Here is a 17,048-nt window from a genome sequence, read left to right as displayed (position 1 = left end):
AATGGGTAAACGAAAGTGTCATTGTACAACTCATATGCATTTTCTAAATATTTTGACTTGAGAAAATACCAAGAGTGCAAAAACATGATCTATATTAACATTTGTTTACATTTTATTGCGCCTCTTAATCATAATTGAAGTTTTAAATTGAGCCATGAAACAAGTTTGACAATCCCATCAATATACAAACCGGTCATGTTATAAAGTATTGCAGATTGAACAACATACATGTGATCATTTAGAATTAGTCCTTTCTGGGCAGAAGTTTCACTAGTGCAACATCCGGTAAATCACCCCAGGAAATCGGAGTGTCGAAAATTTTTAATAATTCATCATATATGACCTAAAAGTATTGCTTTCACCAAATATCAGATTTTTCCCACTGCCAAAAGATAAAGGGGCCCGGAGAGGGTTAAACACGAAGTATTCTCCATTTTTACTATGTTTGTGAATTTTTCTTTTTTCATTGCCAATATTATTTCATTCTCTTTTATAACTGACGAAGAATATAAAAAATACTATTTGAATTTTGGCCTTCTTTTACCAATTTAACATTTTCTTGTATAAAATCGGCCAGCAAGCAAAACTCCGACAAGTGCTGAAATCTCGCCCGTATGCTAAAGAACTACTAGCGCCACCACACGTCAGAAAAGCACAATAGTTTTTAAACCTGTAACCACAGAAGGTCCTCTTTGTTGGAATTTATAGATTTGGCTATGCAGTGCTGATACACGTAATAGTGTAATACTGTTATAGCTGTACATATAGTGTGCGTCTAAGAGCTTGTCTCTAGCAGTTTGAGAAATTTGACGGGAAGTAAAGCACTGAAGAATGGAAGCGTTAATTCCAGTTATCAACAAACTTCAAGATATTTTTAACACCATTGGCTCAGATTCAATACAATTGCCTCAAATAGTTGTGGTTGGATCCCAGGTAACTTGAATGATTTTTTATGAACGAGTCGGAATTGCACTTCATTCAGTCATTAGATAACCGGACCAAAAAATAGCATTTCACATGTTTACCGGTCATAGCCTACCTCCCAGGTCAGGCTTGGGCAAGTTCTGAAGTTGCTGCCCAAGTGATTTAGTAACGATGTACCTGTGTACCAGCTGCTTTCTGCAGTCAACTTTGTGAAAATGGTCAGCTCTTTTTCCAGATGATCACTGATCAATAGAGTTTTTGAAGCATGAATTTTTCTTGTATAATCTTGATAAGTTGCTCTTTGAATCTGTGAGTCGTGTGCTAACACAGCGGGATATCGTTAAACTAGTCAGCTCTTTGCTTTCCAGTATTTTGAATATAGTGAAAACGTTTGCCATTGAACCTCATATTGAAAAACTTGTAAAAACGCAGCAAAGAATACACTCATTTCATTAAAAGTAACATTTGTAATATGTCTTGTTTTATTTGAATGTGTAATAAAATACATTGAAGCGTGCAATGTAGGTTGGCTTCACTTAGTCTGGCACATTACCACATTTTGAATTTGCAATGTGACCCCATGGCAAAAATAATTGCCCATCGTTACCCCAAATGCATGCCAAACGTTAGCAGGTAAGTGATTCATATGCGAACTAAAATAATGCATATGGTTCGAAAGTCCTCTTGAATCTCTGAGTACTTTGTTGGGAAGCCCAAGTAATTGACTCGACCTGAGTCACTCTTTATCAAAGCCTCAAAGTGACTCAAGTCATCAAAATTAAATATCTCATACTCAACCAACTGTCACTGAGACTCGATACAGTGATTGAATAGACGAATAGACTTGGTACTCGGGTGACTCAAGACTCAAGTTGAGGGTCTTTTACCCAGCATTTGTTTACCCACCATTTTTAATAATGCAAAATTGGCATCGCACTTGTAAGCTTACCATTTGAACAGAATGTCATCTATGATTGTTTTGAAAGTGTCATATATCTTAGTGCCCAAAATGGATTAAATTATTCATCATCAATATTGTGTAACACATTTCAGAGTAGTGGAAAGAGTTCAGTTCTTGAGAATCTGGTTGGTCGAGATTTTTTACCAAGAGGAACTGGTATAGTTACAAGAAGACCTCTCGTGTTACAACTCGTGCACTTAGATAATGGAAAAAATAAAACGGAAGAAAATGATGACAATTCAGAAGAAGGTAAATAAAACAGTAAATCAGGTTCTGGTTTTCTACCAATCCTTCCTCCAAATGAGCCATATTTTAATTTTAGATTCTGATAAAGAAAATGAAAAACCAGGTTTGGAAAACCATGTAAATGGCTCATCTTCAAAGTTCAACCATGGCCATGAAGAGTGGGGAAAATTTTTGCATACAAAAGACAAAATGTATACAGACTTTGATGAAATTCGAACGGAAATCGAAAACGAAACTGAACGGATGGGTGGAACAAATAAAGCTATTTGCAGTGATCCAATTAATTTGAAAATTTTCAGTCCTCGTGTTCTGAATTTAACTCTGGTCGATCTCCCGGGAATCACGAAGGTTTTTTTTTTATTTTCTGTTAAAGATACATAAAAAACTCTAAAACATTGTTTTTTTGCTGAAAGATTCTGTATTTTTAGATGTTAAATACAAATATCAAGTAACAAGGAAAATTTAATTATGTATCAAATTTGTTGTTCAAGTAATACTAGTAGTTTAGTAGTTTCTAGTTTCATTAATCGAATGCAAATGTTTCAAAAATTGGTATCCAATACAAATGAAAAAATATGATAAATTCTTAATTTTAGGAGCAGCTTATACTATTTAGAAATTGTATTTTGAAAATTTTCTCTCAATGCTTTTGACACTGAAATCAGACAGAAAATTGAATTTTAAAATCATAATTTGTTCCCACAAAAGTTGATATTTTTTGAAAACTATAGGAGACAGGGTTCATTTATGGGCCAAGCTAGAAAAAATTGGATTGTAAAAGAAATAGCTCCATTATGCAAATCCCATTCGATCATTAAACATTGTATCAACGTAACCAATCATTGTAAACCTAATAAGTAACATTTATTGGTAATTTTGTATTTCATTAATCAATTTTGGTTTGGTAGTAATATACCGTAAGTTAATTTTGATACACATATTCAATGCATAATCATCTCTACTTCCTGTATCAGATTCCAGTTGGTGACCAACCTGAAGACATTGAAGCACAAGTGAGAGAATTGATATTACAATACATTTCAAATCCAAATTCAATAATTCTTGCTGTTTCTCCAGCAAACACGGATATAGCAACTTCAGAAGCCATAAAGGTATGTTTCAACAAATTTACCAGCAGTGATGTGAAATATGGGAAAATTTACACCCGAATCCATCTTTATCCTATATGAAGAAACGACTTCAGCTCCAGATTAAAGGAAATTTTTACTCGGACTCTTCAATTTCGGTCATACAGTAGCTACGGTACTCACATATCAGGATCTGCTGGCACAGAGCCATGTTTAGAGTGAAAAAACCTTGTATAGAAATAAGAAACTTCTACCTAGTTTGCCATGTATACTCATTACAATTTTGATATTATCGAATCTAGATGGCTCTTGAAGTTGATCCAGCAGGAAGAAGAACTCTTGCAGTTGTCACAAAACTAGATATAATGGATGCTGGTACTGATGCTATTGATGTTCTATGTGGAAGGGTCATCCCTGTCAAATTAGGAATTATAGGCAAGTGCAAAGCATGAGTATTTAGCTTAAAGATGGAAAAACATTATTAGATTATCATTTTACAATTTTTATAACAGGAGTTATAAATCGTAGTCAACTCGATATCAACAAACGCAAAAACATTTCTGAAGCCATACAGGACGAACAAGAATTTTTACAGAAAAAATATCCATCGATTGCGAGTAGAAACGGAACACGATTTCTATCAAAGACATTGAACAGGTCAGTAATTTTAATCTGATATTTTAATGATATGTTATTCAGAAGTTTGTATCAATAATTTATTTTTAATATTCCAAATCTATAGTATCCAATCAATGGTATTTTTATAATTTATTACTCTATATCGCGTATAAATTCAACCTTTTGATTTGTTTAGATGGCCACATAGCGGTTTTCTTAATCATATCGATTTAATCTGATTTAAAAACTTTTGATATACTTCATTTTCTGGTGAATATCGCCTGTAGATGAATCTTGTTCCCTTCTGAGGGAGTGTGCGGGACATTATGCTTTGAAAAATTTTCAAAAAAAATAAAAAAAACTCTGCTGCTCTCTTTCTCAAAAAATATAATTACAGTGATATAAATATCAAGTTACCAGTATTATCACAAAAATAAATTCTTCTTTCTTCTTATTCTTAAAAAATAACAGTAAGATTGATTATTGAAAAGCCATTAATATGTAAAAAGTTTTTTGTTTCTCCTTCATATTTGTAATTTATTTCACCTAACTAATCTGGAGCCAATATGCAACTGGTTAAGTTTTTTTTTATAATATAAGGGTCTGAATGGGCTTCACCAAGACACTCTTGATTTAAAACAATTTGTTCAATTGTAAAGAGGGAAGACATTTTTGCCTCCAACTAAATCTGACTGCAGTTCGATTTTGATGTTCAAATTAGGTCGTTTTTTACATTTTTACTTATTCAACTGTTTCTTGTTGTAGGCACTTTGCTCTGACCAAAATTTACCTAATGTAAGCACTGTATTTAACTAATAGTTAATTTTATTCAGATTGCTGATGCATCATATTCGAGATTGTTTACCAGCTCTCAAAACGAGAGTAAACATTCTCACATCTCAATTTCAATCTCTACTCAATTCATATGGGGAGGCAGTTGGAGATCAGAGTGCCACTCTTCTTCAAATTGTTACTAAATTTGCTTCAGAATACGTCAACACAATTGAAGGAACATCAAAAAATATTGAAACTACAGAATTGTAAGATTATAATGTTATCTAACAGTAGGAAATCTGAAACGAATCAAATATATTCAAATTGATTCAAAATTGTAATATTTGAAATTTAGGAGCAATTGAATTCTCGCAATGACAAAAGAGCTTCATTCAATTCATGTAAAAAACTGTGAACTCTTTATTTAAATAACATTGAATTAACATTGACTTTACATTTTTTTTATATACATGGCCCATTATAAATTATTCAATATTTCATATTTATTGAACATTTTACTTTAGAATATACTGAGAAAATTTGATTATTCGTTTTCCTTATTCTTGATCTGAGTAAATATCTTTCAAATTTCCAATGTCAAATTGGATTCCTAATCAATCATGGATATTAACTTAATGCATGTTTAGCCATATCACAGTATCACAGCTTAAGCGTTGAGAATGTAGGGAATAGTAAATCTTGTCATTTGCACCAAATTTTGGTACTCCCGGCTTAAGTCATAACTTTATTCAATGTTCCTTATTTTAGTTCTATTACGAGTCGGGGACTGTCTGTTTTAGCCAACTGAATATACCCATAGGTTTCAGCCCCTCAGAGCCTTTCCATTTGATATCTAAATTCTTAACAAAATTGAATTTTTGCAATACAGCTTGTTGTTCATATTGGCAGTTTTAGTTCAACTTACTTGGATTTTAGGAAATTTAGGAAAAATCATATACTCATCAAAAGTGATGAAATAGTTCATATAACGTTACTAATAAATTTAAATTTTATTTTGCAGGTGTGGCGGTGCACGCATATGTTATATATTTCATGAGACATTTGGACGAACTTTAGAATCAGTGAATCCGCTGGGTGGTTTAACTGATCTTAATATTTTAACTGCTATTAGAAATGCTAATGTAAGTATAAATACAATCAAACCTTATGAATGATACCCCCTAATGCTCGTTGGTGTTTTGTAGACAAAGTTTGACATTAGACGTTATAGTATTAATAAGAGCACTGATATTTATTAACTATAGCAGGGGTGTGCAACCTGCGGGCCAAATGTGGCCCACAAGGAATAATTATGTGCCCCATAGAGAAGTGCCAATTTTGAACAGTGTGTGGCCCGCGAAGCGAGTTTTTAATTCAGTTTAATCTGGTACATGCAAGTTATTCCAATCTATTTGCGATGCAAAGCCTATACCCAGGTCCTATGTCTGAGCTTGTGCAAAGCGAACAATGAATGTCTTGAGATCAATACCCAAAATTTTTGTGCGTGCATCTACTAGAAGAAAGCCTATGTTAAATGAAGGTGCGGCCCGTGGCGTCACCCAGTTATTCATCTGACCCTCCTATATTAAAGGTTGCACACCCCGAATCTGAGGGATGGACGTAGCACATTGCGCAGAAGAAAAAAAAAATTTTGTGTTTGTTCAGAATGAGTCCTGCTGCCCACTGACATTTCATCTAGTGTTAGTGTTAAATAACTCCAACCGATAGCTATGTCGTGCTTGCTGTACTCATGTGTCATTAAAACAACTCAAAGTGGAACCTTTAATTTCACTTTAATTTGTTTCCAGGGACCTCGTCCATCATGGTTTGTTCCTGAGGTTTCTTTTGAATTGCTGGTAAAAAGACAAATCAAGAGATTAGAAGAACCATCATTAAGATGTGTTGAGCTTGTACACGAGGAAATGCAACGCATTGTACAAAGTATAAGCGTCCAGGTATTTGAACATTCCTCCTGTTGCTACCTGAGAATTAGAACTGTTTTACAATATGTCTTGTTGGTTGTACTTAAAACACCCCACAATTTCATTTAATGTCAGTTTTGGCTTGATGGGCATGAAGATATGGCACTCTTCATTTGGAACACTGTAAATATTGTTCATAAAATGTAACTTTTTACGTCACACTTACATGGCCCGCCAGTACAGGTGGCAAAATTTTTAGTCCCCTAGTCCAAAAACCTTGTTCACCCCTAAAATATACCCATGCTATTTACTTGTTCAAAGCCTAACTATAGGTGAAAATGTAAAACGGTTAATTAACTTTTTAATTTAATGATTCGTTATTGTATTACATTTCGAATACTGTATTTGCATTCTGTACCGAAACTATGATATACCAGTAATACCATTTCTAGTGGATTGTTCGAAGCCCAGTTCTCAGAGGAGGTATAAAACTATTCGTAGTTTAATTTACATTTATTTTGTTCTACTTCGAAATATTGAAATTTCATATTCTGTGCCTGAACCCCTGCTTTACACAAAGGGTTCAGATATGTAAAACTGTATTATTTGTTCAGAAAGGTTAATATTATCACATACATTGTTCTACTAATCAATATATTAAGATGCTCAAAGTACTTTGAAAATGGACATATTGCGACATATACCGGTTGATTAATTAATAGAGCTATCAGTTACAGTATATTGAACTTTAATCAATATTTTTGTTCACATATGCCAGATGAAATTTTTTCTCAAAACAATTAATTTACAACATGCTATAATATGTGAATTGGCAACTTCGAACTCAAAACCTGATGTCTTCATTGATATTTACTAATTATTACCTATTATTTTTATGTGTAATTGTTATGGTTTTATTCATAGAAGTCCTTTACTGTGTTTTAGCAATTAATGCATATGCGATTATTTGAATATAAGCTGCTATCTTTGTGAATTGCGAAGTTCCAAAATTTATGGAATTAACATCAAATATATGTTGTTATTTGATGAATTTCAGACATACATGTAACAAATAAAAATAATAATGTTTGTTCTCTTACAGGAGGTTGTCAGGTTTCCACGGCTACGAGATTGCATTGTTGAAGTTGTGACACAGCTACTACGAAAACGTCTGCCTATCACTAATGAGATGGTAAAAATATAGTCCAAATTTGTACTCCAATTATACACTGGTTTAATTATGAACTGAAGCTCAATTACCATTACTTACAATGTTGAATATTGTATGATATATATAATAAAAGGAGAATTGTTTAGACAACTTAATGATATGTAAACTTCTTGCTTTTCCACCAATTGCTAATTTGGAAGAAGTTATTCTGCATATAGTATACAATATTTCATCTTGTTTATTTCAGGTCACAAACTTGGTAGGAATAGAGTTGGCTTACATCAATACAAAACATCCAGACTTTTCAGATGCAAATATATCTGAACTTTTACAGCTAAACCAACATCAAACTGTAAGTTTTATAGCAAGTTTCCTTTTTACTAACGTATTGTTTTTCTACTATTGGGACCATCGGCTTTTGGCATCACCCGAAAACCCGAATTTATTGTACCAAAAGTTATCCTACTCATTTTTGTAGTTTTTACCTGTATTCTTGTGCATTATGAACTCCCGACTATAGTTTGCCAATCTTACTATTTTTGCTTTTATAGAATGATAAAAAGAGCAAACCAGTAGCAATAAATGAAGAGCAATTACGTCAAAGATTAAAGGTAATTTGTAATTTTCATAATTGAATTGAACTTAGCGAGGACATGATCTGTCAACTTGATAGTTTATAACCATTTTTAAATTGGCGTAATTCAAAGTTACGGACACAATGGCCCATTACGGACACAATGGCCCAGTGATAAATAAGTTGAACCTAACTATCTTGGCATCACAGGTTGAAAATTTTGAATTCAAACCTCATGAAGGATATATTCGGTTGTCAGTTTCATACAGAAAAATTCCGTTTTCCCACAAAAGAATGGCTTCTCACCTCAGAAGTGTCTTCTTATACTGAGCCTTGTTTTGAAGTGAAGAATGTAAAATCACCCTACCAAAAGTTTTCACCATCTATTTATGGACATTATTATTATAATTTTTTTTGCAGACTGACGACAGCAACGATCCAAAGAGAAATCCATCTTTAGATGCTGTCCTGGAACCAAATTCTGCAGTATCATCGGCTATGGCACTAGGTATGTGTGATGTTTGGATTGAATTTAACTATAATAATCGAAAATTGGTTTTATTGGAGTTGTGAGTTAGAAACAATAGAGGAAATTCCTTTTGCAACTTGGAGTATGGTGTCACACTCGGAGTGGTTTTTAATTAGGGAGTCATTCTTAAACGACTAGAATTTGAAATCGTGAGTCTGGTAGAAATTTCTGTGACAAAACATCTGCTGTCGCACTCATTTTTTGTGTTTTCATTGTGTAGTTCATAAATGTAACCCATTTGAAATCATGAGTCTGGTAGAAAAACTTCTGTGACGCAACGTCTGCTGTTGCACTCGAGGTGGTTTTTAATTGGGGAGTCAATCTTAACTGGCTTAGTGATTGAAATCTTGAGTCTGGTATAATTTCTCTTACACAACCCTGGTTGAGTGTTCACTTGTTGGCCATAGAATCTCTTACCATGACATTAAATACAAAACTGATCAACACTTTGTTCATCCATTTGAGCCGGTTTAAAAAGGAGATATTTTTGAATGCAAACATCTTATTTCCTCTCGACTATATTTCAAAATTTGTCTCTTACAATTAGGCAAGAGATGGTTTGGTGCTGCAGGAGGCCAAATGGCTGCTGCTTTACCAAAAGATACAGGAGATTTACAAGCTGTAACAAGAAGTGCTTATCTCAGTCCATCACGTCAAACTAGACAGCAACCTGTCAATTTATTAGATGCGGTGAGTTTGCTATTGGAATTATGTTGATTCAGATTCAGATATTTTATTTTTATCATGCAAGAAAAAGTGGCGAAAGTGTATGACGGCATTAGAAGAAAAAAGTAAATATACACATAAGAAATAACGTCAGAGATTCATTGCAATCGAGAAGGGTCGCGAAGGACTGTAGCAGGTTTGGATCAGTGACACCTGTTGGCTGATTAGTTTAAAGGGAAATGACATAAAATATACTAATTTGATAATCACAAAATATCACTGCAGTAATAAATGACACAGCAGCGCCCTCGTAGGTTTAACTGTGTGTTCATAAACCATAACAAAACATTGCTTAATAATATGAATAAGCAGAAAAAGACTCGTTGTCAACAGCAGGCTCAAGCTGGAGTTTATCACTGCGGTACGTTGGATGCGGATTAAAAAGCAAACACTTTTTTACACGATAATAGCTATATATAGTAACAGAAGCGGATGTGAATTCAGATGAGAAGGTTCTTTACTAATTATCCAACTTGTGTGTCCTATAAAATTCACTCTCAACAGGTGGAACATAACAACTAATCTAATTTAAACCTTACGATCACTAAAAATCCTTAATACAACCGAATGGTCTAAAATGGCAATATAACATAATATCACATTGCAGACCTTTGTGGCCATAAATAATGTGCACCAACCACAAGATCATGAAAACAGATTAATTAGAGTAGAGTAATAGTTTGGAATTGCACTTACTCTTTCGCACTTTACTTTTTAATTTGAACAAACTTATTTTTACTTGGTTTCCAGCTGCTGAAATAGTTATTCATTTAAAATTTGGGTTCATAGCAAAAACAATTTTAATTTTATTCGTTAAGTAAACTTAAATATCAAAGAATAATTGACAGTGTTTGTAATATTGCTGAAATCTGGTTTAATAATAGTATTTTTTATCTTAACTTTTTTTCAACTATCCAGAAATTAATCCATTCAAGATATCACAGAAATGCGCCTAAAACTGTAATTAAAAGTATTTGTTTGGGGTTTTATAATAGGAAAACTAAATTATTATTTTCAAATAATTGAGTCGAAAAGTCAAAACATAAATGCTTGTTTTAACCAATATTTAACAAAAATTAATATATTTACAGGAAATGCCAATCACAAGAAAATTATCTTCCCGAGAAGAAAGAGATGTTGATGTCATTCAAAGATTGATACATTCTTATTTCCTAATCGTGAGAAAAAATATTCAGGACAGGTAAGATTTTTTAGCAAAGTCCAAAATGTAACATGCCTCGACTCCTTTCACATTTGTGTCACAAATGATTTTTTAAATAAGTTGAAAAAAATAAAAATAAAGTGATATGCATTTCAATGTAATTACTGTTCCACTCCATCCAGTCGAGGATGATCCATAGCTCATAAATAATAGATTAAAAAAAAGAGAGAAATGCTCAAATATAGACACAAAGGCCAAAACGGTGTAGCCCAAACCTTTTCCAATACTGGTTGTATGATCACAAGATTGCTGAAATGCGATCAGGGAACCACGGCATGGTGTGAATTTTCAATTTTGTTGATGTCATCACACAAAAATTTTTAAGTGAAAAACGAATTCCAAAGAGCCCAGAGAAATTTTTAAATAGCCTTCCAGCAACAACAACAATCTTTAACCACTGAAAGCAAAGGTACAGTAGTTAATGAGAAAGCGATTATATTCACGACAACAAGAAAAAAAATACAAAATGACGTCTGTCCAATAAAATGTCTTACAACAAATTAGTTGTTGTATATAAATGAAAATTACAAAATGAATGAAGTTAATAAGACAGGTTTGTTATTTGTCTTGTGACAGCCTCTTGTGAGTACCAGGGTCAGGCTTGGCAATCTAGCTATCCATCTCCATCCATTCTTGTGTAATTCTAGTGAAAGAATTTTGTAACCAATATGTGGTTTTGTAAGCTTTACAGCAGTGGTTCCCAAACTTTTTAACCCATGCTCCCTCAAAAAGTTGTCTGCACCCCATCGTTTGAGAACCACTGCTTCACAGACATACTCCACACTAGGTCGCTGTGGTGGGATTCAAATTTTTTGTCAGCTGGTTCCATCACAAAAGTAATATTTTTCAGCCGGTTCTGTTACAAAAAGTCAAGTTTTTTTTCAGTAATGCTAACCGGTTTTCTGATCTCATAAAATTTTGTAAGACTGTTTTATAGAACCGGTGCGAACCGGCTGAATCCCACCACTGGTTGCAATCTATAATACTCAAACAAGGTAATAATAGGATAAGTGAGTGCTTCCACTCATGTCAATGATTATCACATACTTTTCCAAATATTCTATTTTTGTCAAAAATACTGTTTGTATTTTACGATAATAAAACACAGACAGCCCAAAAGAAAACAACGTTGTATATAATTTAAAGATTATATATTTCCTTTCTCTTTAAAATCAATAATTGAAGATCAATTTGTTCACTAATGGTTGCTATTACTGTAGATAAGATATCTTATCAGTGGTATAATGAAAATTCTTTGCATATTTTTCATTTAATTCTGTAATGGCAGGAGTAAAAAATTGTCTGTGTACTCATGTTAAGTATGAATTAAGTTTGATACTATTCAGTTTATGAATTTGCTGCCTATCCTTATGTTTCATAAAAGATGTGATAATCAATCTATAAGTTACTCTGTGTTAAATACTTTACATTACATTCAATGCGGAGGAATGAATAATCTTCTTTATTTAAGTTTTGAGATCACACTTTCTCAAGTAATGTTTTACAAAAATGTGTGTAGTGTGCTAAAAAATGTGCTTTTACAGCAGTGGACAACCTTAGATGTTTTAGTAACACTAAGTAATTCTGATATACAAAAAAATAATACTACTTGCCATAGGGGAAAACACTGTTTATAAATTTGTGGCATATACAATCCTGAAAACGGGCTCATCTTAAATAGATGTATATGGCAAAGTGAGTTAGTGCTGTCTTATGATCATTTTGATACTTATGGTTTTGGGTAGTTTAGATATGACAATGTATTACATTTATATACTGTATATTTATACGTAAGTAGCTTTACTCATATTTGTATTGGTTTTTGCTAATTATGTTACTGGCAATTGATGAATGTTGGTTGAGTTATAAGACAAAAACTTGGAATCTATTGGTAAACCAGGGATGTGCAACAGGGGGCTAGTGGGCCACAACCCGGCCCGCCACGCCATTCAGTGTGGTCCTTGTCAACACTCAGAATTTTCCTCATCAAGCATAAAATTCAAATCGGACAGTTCATGTTTAAAAACTCACTCACATTGGTAAAAATACATAATATTTTTTGCTCATGTCACTGCGTTGAATCTTTCCTCATTTTGCTCGGTGTCTTTATGACTGCAAGGCTTAGCAAAAGCCGCATTTTTTTCTCTTGCCTTTTCCACATGGTTAAACTGAATTTATGTGTGGGCCCGGCTAGATGTCTGAAGTAAGTGATATGGTCCATCGACAAAAAAATGTTGCACACCCCTGGTCTAGACAAAGGCGGGTTCGGACTGGAATGTTTCTTGCAGATCACTTTAATTTTTGTCACTGAGTCATAATAGAGCAGCATGCGACCGATGCGACTCGCAGTCACAGGTAAAATTAATTTGATGATGTTATATCTATATCGAATGGAGGAGACTACAGAATATATCCAGCTTTAATTGATGATCTTCAGCAAAACAAATCTGAAGTATTTGTATCTAATATCAAAAATGGCAGTAACAAAAGTAGGGTAAAATTGTTTACTAGCATTCACTGAAGAAGAAAATTTCTATGTCGCACATATTACTTTTTATTGTATCATAAAGACTTAAAGCTATAATTTATAGTGCATAACAAGTTGAGGTATTTTTGGTGAGGCCCGTGACAGAAGGGCAACAAAATCCGTAGTCCAGAAGGCATTTGGCTTGGACATAGCTGTTCTAGGCAAGCCATCTCAAATATTTGATACAAATTTTTATTACCACTTCATATCCAAACTATTATGTTAACCTTTATATTTGGATGACAACAACATGTTGTTTATTACTTTAAAAAAAGATCATAATATTTTTCACCATTTGTTAATGCCATGTTTTTGTTTTGTCGGCTCCATACTTTTCTCTCACAGATATGCCCTAGAGACATATTTTTCAAATGAAAACGGCTGATTGCAAAATATGTACCGAGTTGACACTGATCGTGACCTTTCATTTCGCAATATTACAGTGAACTTCTTCTTTGTGTACCATGTAATTAGATTTCGTAATATGTAACTGTAAAGATTTACTTTATGTAAATTATGAGAATGGTAAATTTTAATAGATCACAAATATATTCTCTGACTATAGTATTGGTATCATATTATAACAGTTTGCTTATAAATCTTGAGAAGTGGTTGCACATCCAAGAGTATTTGTTCTGTTAACTCTTTCAATTACCCAACTGCTACGCTAGCGGTACTTCTTGTAAATATGTAACTACCAACAGCCCTATATCAGGATGAATTGCATGTATTGTTTAGTAGTGCTTGACTAAGTTAAATAAATAAATTCAATCAAGTTCGGCCAGATTACAATCTCTTAATATAAGTAGAATTTTGAACTTCCAGCCTTACATTCTTCTTTTTCACATTCAGTAAATTCAAATATTCTGATGGCATTTTTGGAATTGATGTCCAATACTGTAAACATGCTTATAGTAAAAGAACATCAAATGTCACAAGTTCACAGTCAAAATGAGTGAGCCTACAAAGCTTTGCTACCAAAAATTTTGTTGTGCTTATCAATATAAATGGTGGAACAAAAACATTATTTAATATAACCTTGGGGCGTCTAGCATCTGAGACTAAACCATAAAGAATTATTATTTGAAAATGGCATGACCGAAAGCTGTACTTGAGTTAATTGTGGTTGTGCTGTATAGATTATTAATAGGGCACCTTCATATCTACTACTTCTCATTTATGTTGATTTTGTAATAATCTGCTGCACTGATTTTTGAAGTGCATTCTTTATCTCACTATAAGATTATAGACATAAGGATTTCTGTGACAAATAATAGGCGTGCCTGCTTTCATCATAACAGTAAATACCACTTCCATATAATAGATTCAAATAGACTGAAGCTATTACCGGATTGTCCATTAATTTTTCAAATGCATGGGCGCACATTCTCTTCTAGGCTGGCGGCAGTATTATGTTGCATATCAGCTGCCAGCGAGTACAAGTCAAATTTTGTGTATATAAAATTTTTTTTAATAACTTGTTCAACATCTAACTTACTGTCTTCAAGTTTGACTTCACATTTTCGAATAACATGATAAAAACTAAAATATACGACTTTTTATATGCCACTGGTTGTAATTAGTTTGGTCACTGTGGTCAGGTTCTTAAAATACTTTCTTAGCAAAATCACACACACACACTAAACAGCTGTTTTACCTTGTTATTATTATTGTTCCACCTGGCATTTCTTCTACCTACTTCGATTACACTTTATTGATATCAGTAGGTTAGGTATTGATAGTCCAATTTCTTATTTTTTTATGAAATCCAACCATGCATTAACGCGACTGTATTACTTGCAATGCACTTCTGATCTGATTGTTAATTAACTCTGTTATAGCTGGGATGTCACGCATGTATTAATTATTTTTCGTTATTTATAGCGTTCCGAAAGCTGTGATGCACTTTCTAGTAAATCATGTAAAAGATAATCTTCAGAGTGAACTGGTTCGACAACTTTATAAATCAGATCAACTCAACCATCTATTGACTGAATCAGAATCCATAGCTCAAAGAAGAAAAGAATCTGCCGAAATGTTAAAGGTAGATAAATTTAATATATATATCTTTATTACCTGAAATACATAAAGGATTACAGTATTATCATATATTTTTATGTAAAATTCTCCTAATGTAAATCTAATGTGATCTAACGTAAAAAATAAGTTTTGACCAAAGTCACTTACTTCAACAATAAAATATTGTTTAGCACAATTTTTTAAAACTCGAACTGGCAAAATGTTTCACTGTTGAGACTAATCAAGTTGTCCACGGCTCTGTGATGAAATAATTCCTATTATTACTCAATAACTATGTCAATATAGATTAGAATGAGAAACCACTTTCGAAAGCTATTTACTCTGTAATTTCCTTATACGGATACATGCTCTTCAAATAACTTTATTAATCTTACAATTCTTTTGTTTGCAGGCATTACAAAGAGCCAGTCAGGTTATTGGTGAAATAAGAGACACTCATTTATGGTAGCGTTCCACAAGGAAGTTCAACATGTCCATGTTTTCTATTATAGTTTGCTTGTGTTAACCCTAAATGTTATTTCTATCATTTTATATCATAACTATCAATCAATAGTTCGTGTTCTAAGTTATATTCAGGAGAGAATATTTAAAACCTATTTGAGTGCTAGTTTTAAATTGGACAATGTTACCACAGCAGTGAAAACATGGTTGACTAATAACTATCATACTGTGCTTAAATTTTAAAAAGATTTTCTAATTTGTGCTCTTTCCTTCTGTTTTGAGTATGATGAGAATAATGGGTTATGTTAATTTTAGACCATGTTATTCAACTTTTATTATTTGTGTGGTAGAATAATTTGTTCTTGTAAACTGTGAAATCTATTGCTGCAAATATATTAAAAGTATATACATGAAAGAAGATTCAATCATCTTCAAGTTGTGATAGAGTATTTATGACATTTGTTTTCACTGCCCCAAATTATTTACTGAGAAAAAGTCTGCCATCAAAATTCCATTTCTAATAGCCCTACATTGGATTGTCATGGGGCAAACTGCTAGGAAATATCCTTTTCAATGAATTTGCTTAATATAAATTTCTCTGTCGGCCCCTCAAATCAAGTCCCTCAATTAAGCATGTTTTATGACATTATGTTGAATAGTAGCATTATTAATATGCAGTTCCTGATGTTTAGTGTTTATTATATCTTTTCTGTGAATCATTGACAGAAAATTGTTGGAACAAATCAAAATATGTTTTTCAGATAATTTTTTTCTGTGATTCTGAAATGATTGTTGAGTTTTGCAATTTTCTTATTTTTGTTGTAACTTTTATATTGTAATTCCTTTGTTTTTTCATTGCTATTTAAACAAATACAATCAATTGATATTCAGATATTTGTTAAAACCTATATTGTCTCATGCATGCTTCAAACAGTCGTAGGAAATATTTCTTCAAAGGTATTGTGTTGATCATGTAAATTTAAGTGCACGTGGCTGAAAATAAATGGTAGACAGGCACGTATTTTTTGCAGTGATTATTACAACGGATTGAAGGCTGGGTGTGATTAAGGTGAATCAGGCAATGTATAGGTATACACACACAAAAGCAACCGAGAATTAATGACCAAAATCTATGAAAAAATCATTTGGCTTCACTTTATGCCAGTTGGCTCTGCAAACTAAATATGAAATATACTTTCATTTTCCATATAACTGTTTTTTCATTGTCACGGGATGGGTAATTAAATAAAATATGGCACAATGTTGTATTTTTGCCTGGGCATTT

At 32.8% G+C, this 17,048-nt stretch overlaps 1 protein-coding gene across 1 annotated transcript; it reads left to right on the top strand.

The window, feature by feature from the left end:
• Positions 1-659: 659 nt before the first annotated feature.
• LOC120339065 (dynamin-1-like protein) lies at positions 660-16,784 on the top strand. The gene is made up of 17 exons (XM_039407113.2): positions 660-933; positions 1,978-2,134; positions 2,208-2,479; positions 3,106-3,243; positions 3,522-3,654; positions 3,732-3,876; positions 4,671-4,877; positions 5,633-5,753; positions 6,420-6,566; positions 7,636-7,725; positions 7,952-8,056; positions 8,256-8,315; positions 8,699-8,786; positions 9,355-9,497; positions 10,625-10,734; positions 15,167-15,326; positions 15,714-16,784. The coding sequence occupies exons 1-17, from the start codon at positions 832-834 to the stop codon at positions 15,768-15,770; spliced, it is 2,235 nt and encodes a 744-aa protein (XP_039263047.2). The 5' UTR covers positions 660-831; the 3' UTR covers positions 15,771-16,784.
• The last annotated feature ends 264 nt before the right edge of the window (positions 16,785-17,048 follow it).

The sequence above is a fragment of the Styela clava genome, chromosome 9 (genome assembly GCF_964204865.1).
Source record: "Styela clava chromosome 9, kaStyClav1.hap1.2, whole genome shotgun sequence".
Lineage (NCBI taxonomy): Eukaryota > Metazoa > Chordata > Ascidiacea > Stolidobranchia > Styelidae > Styela > Styela clava.
This window is presented reverse-complemented; position numbering and strand designations above follow the sequence as displayed.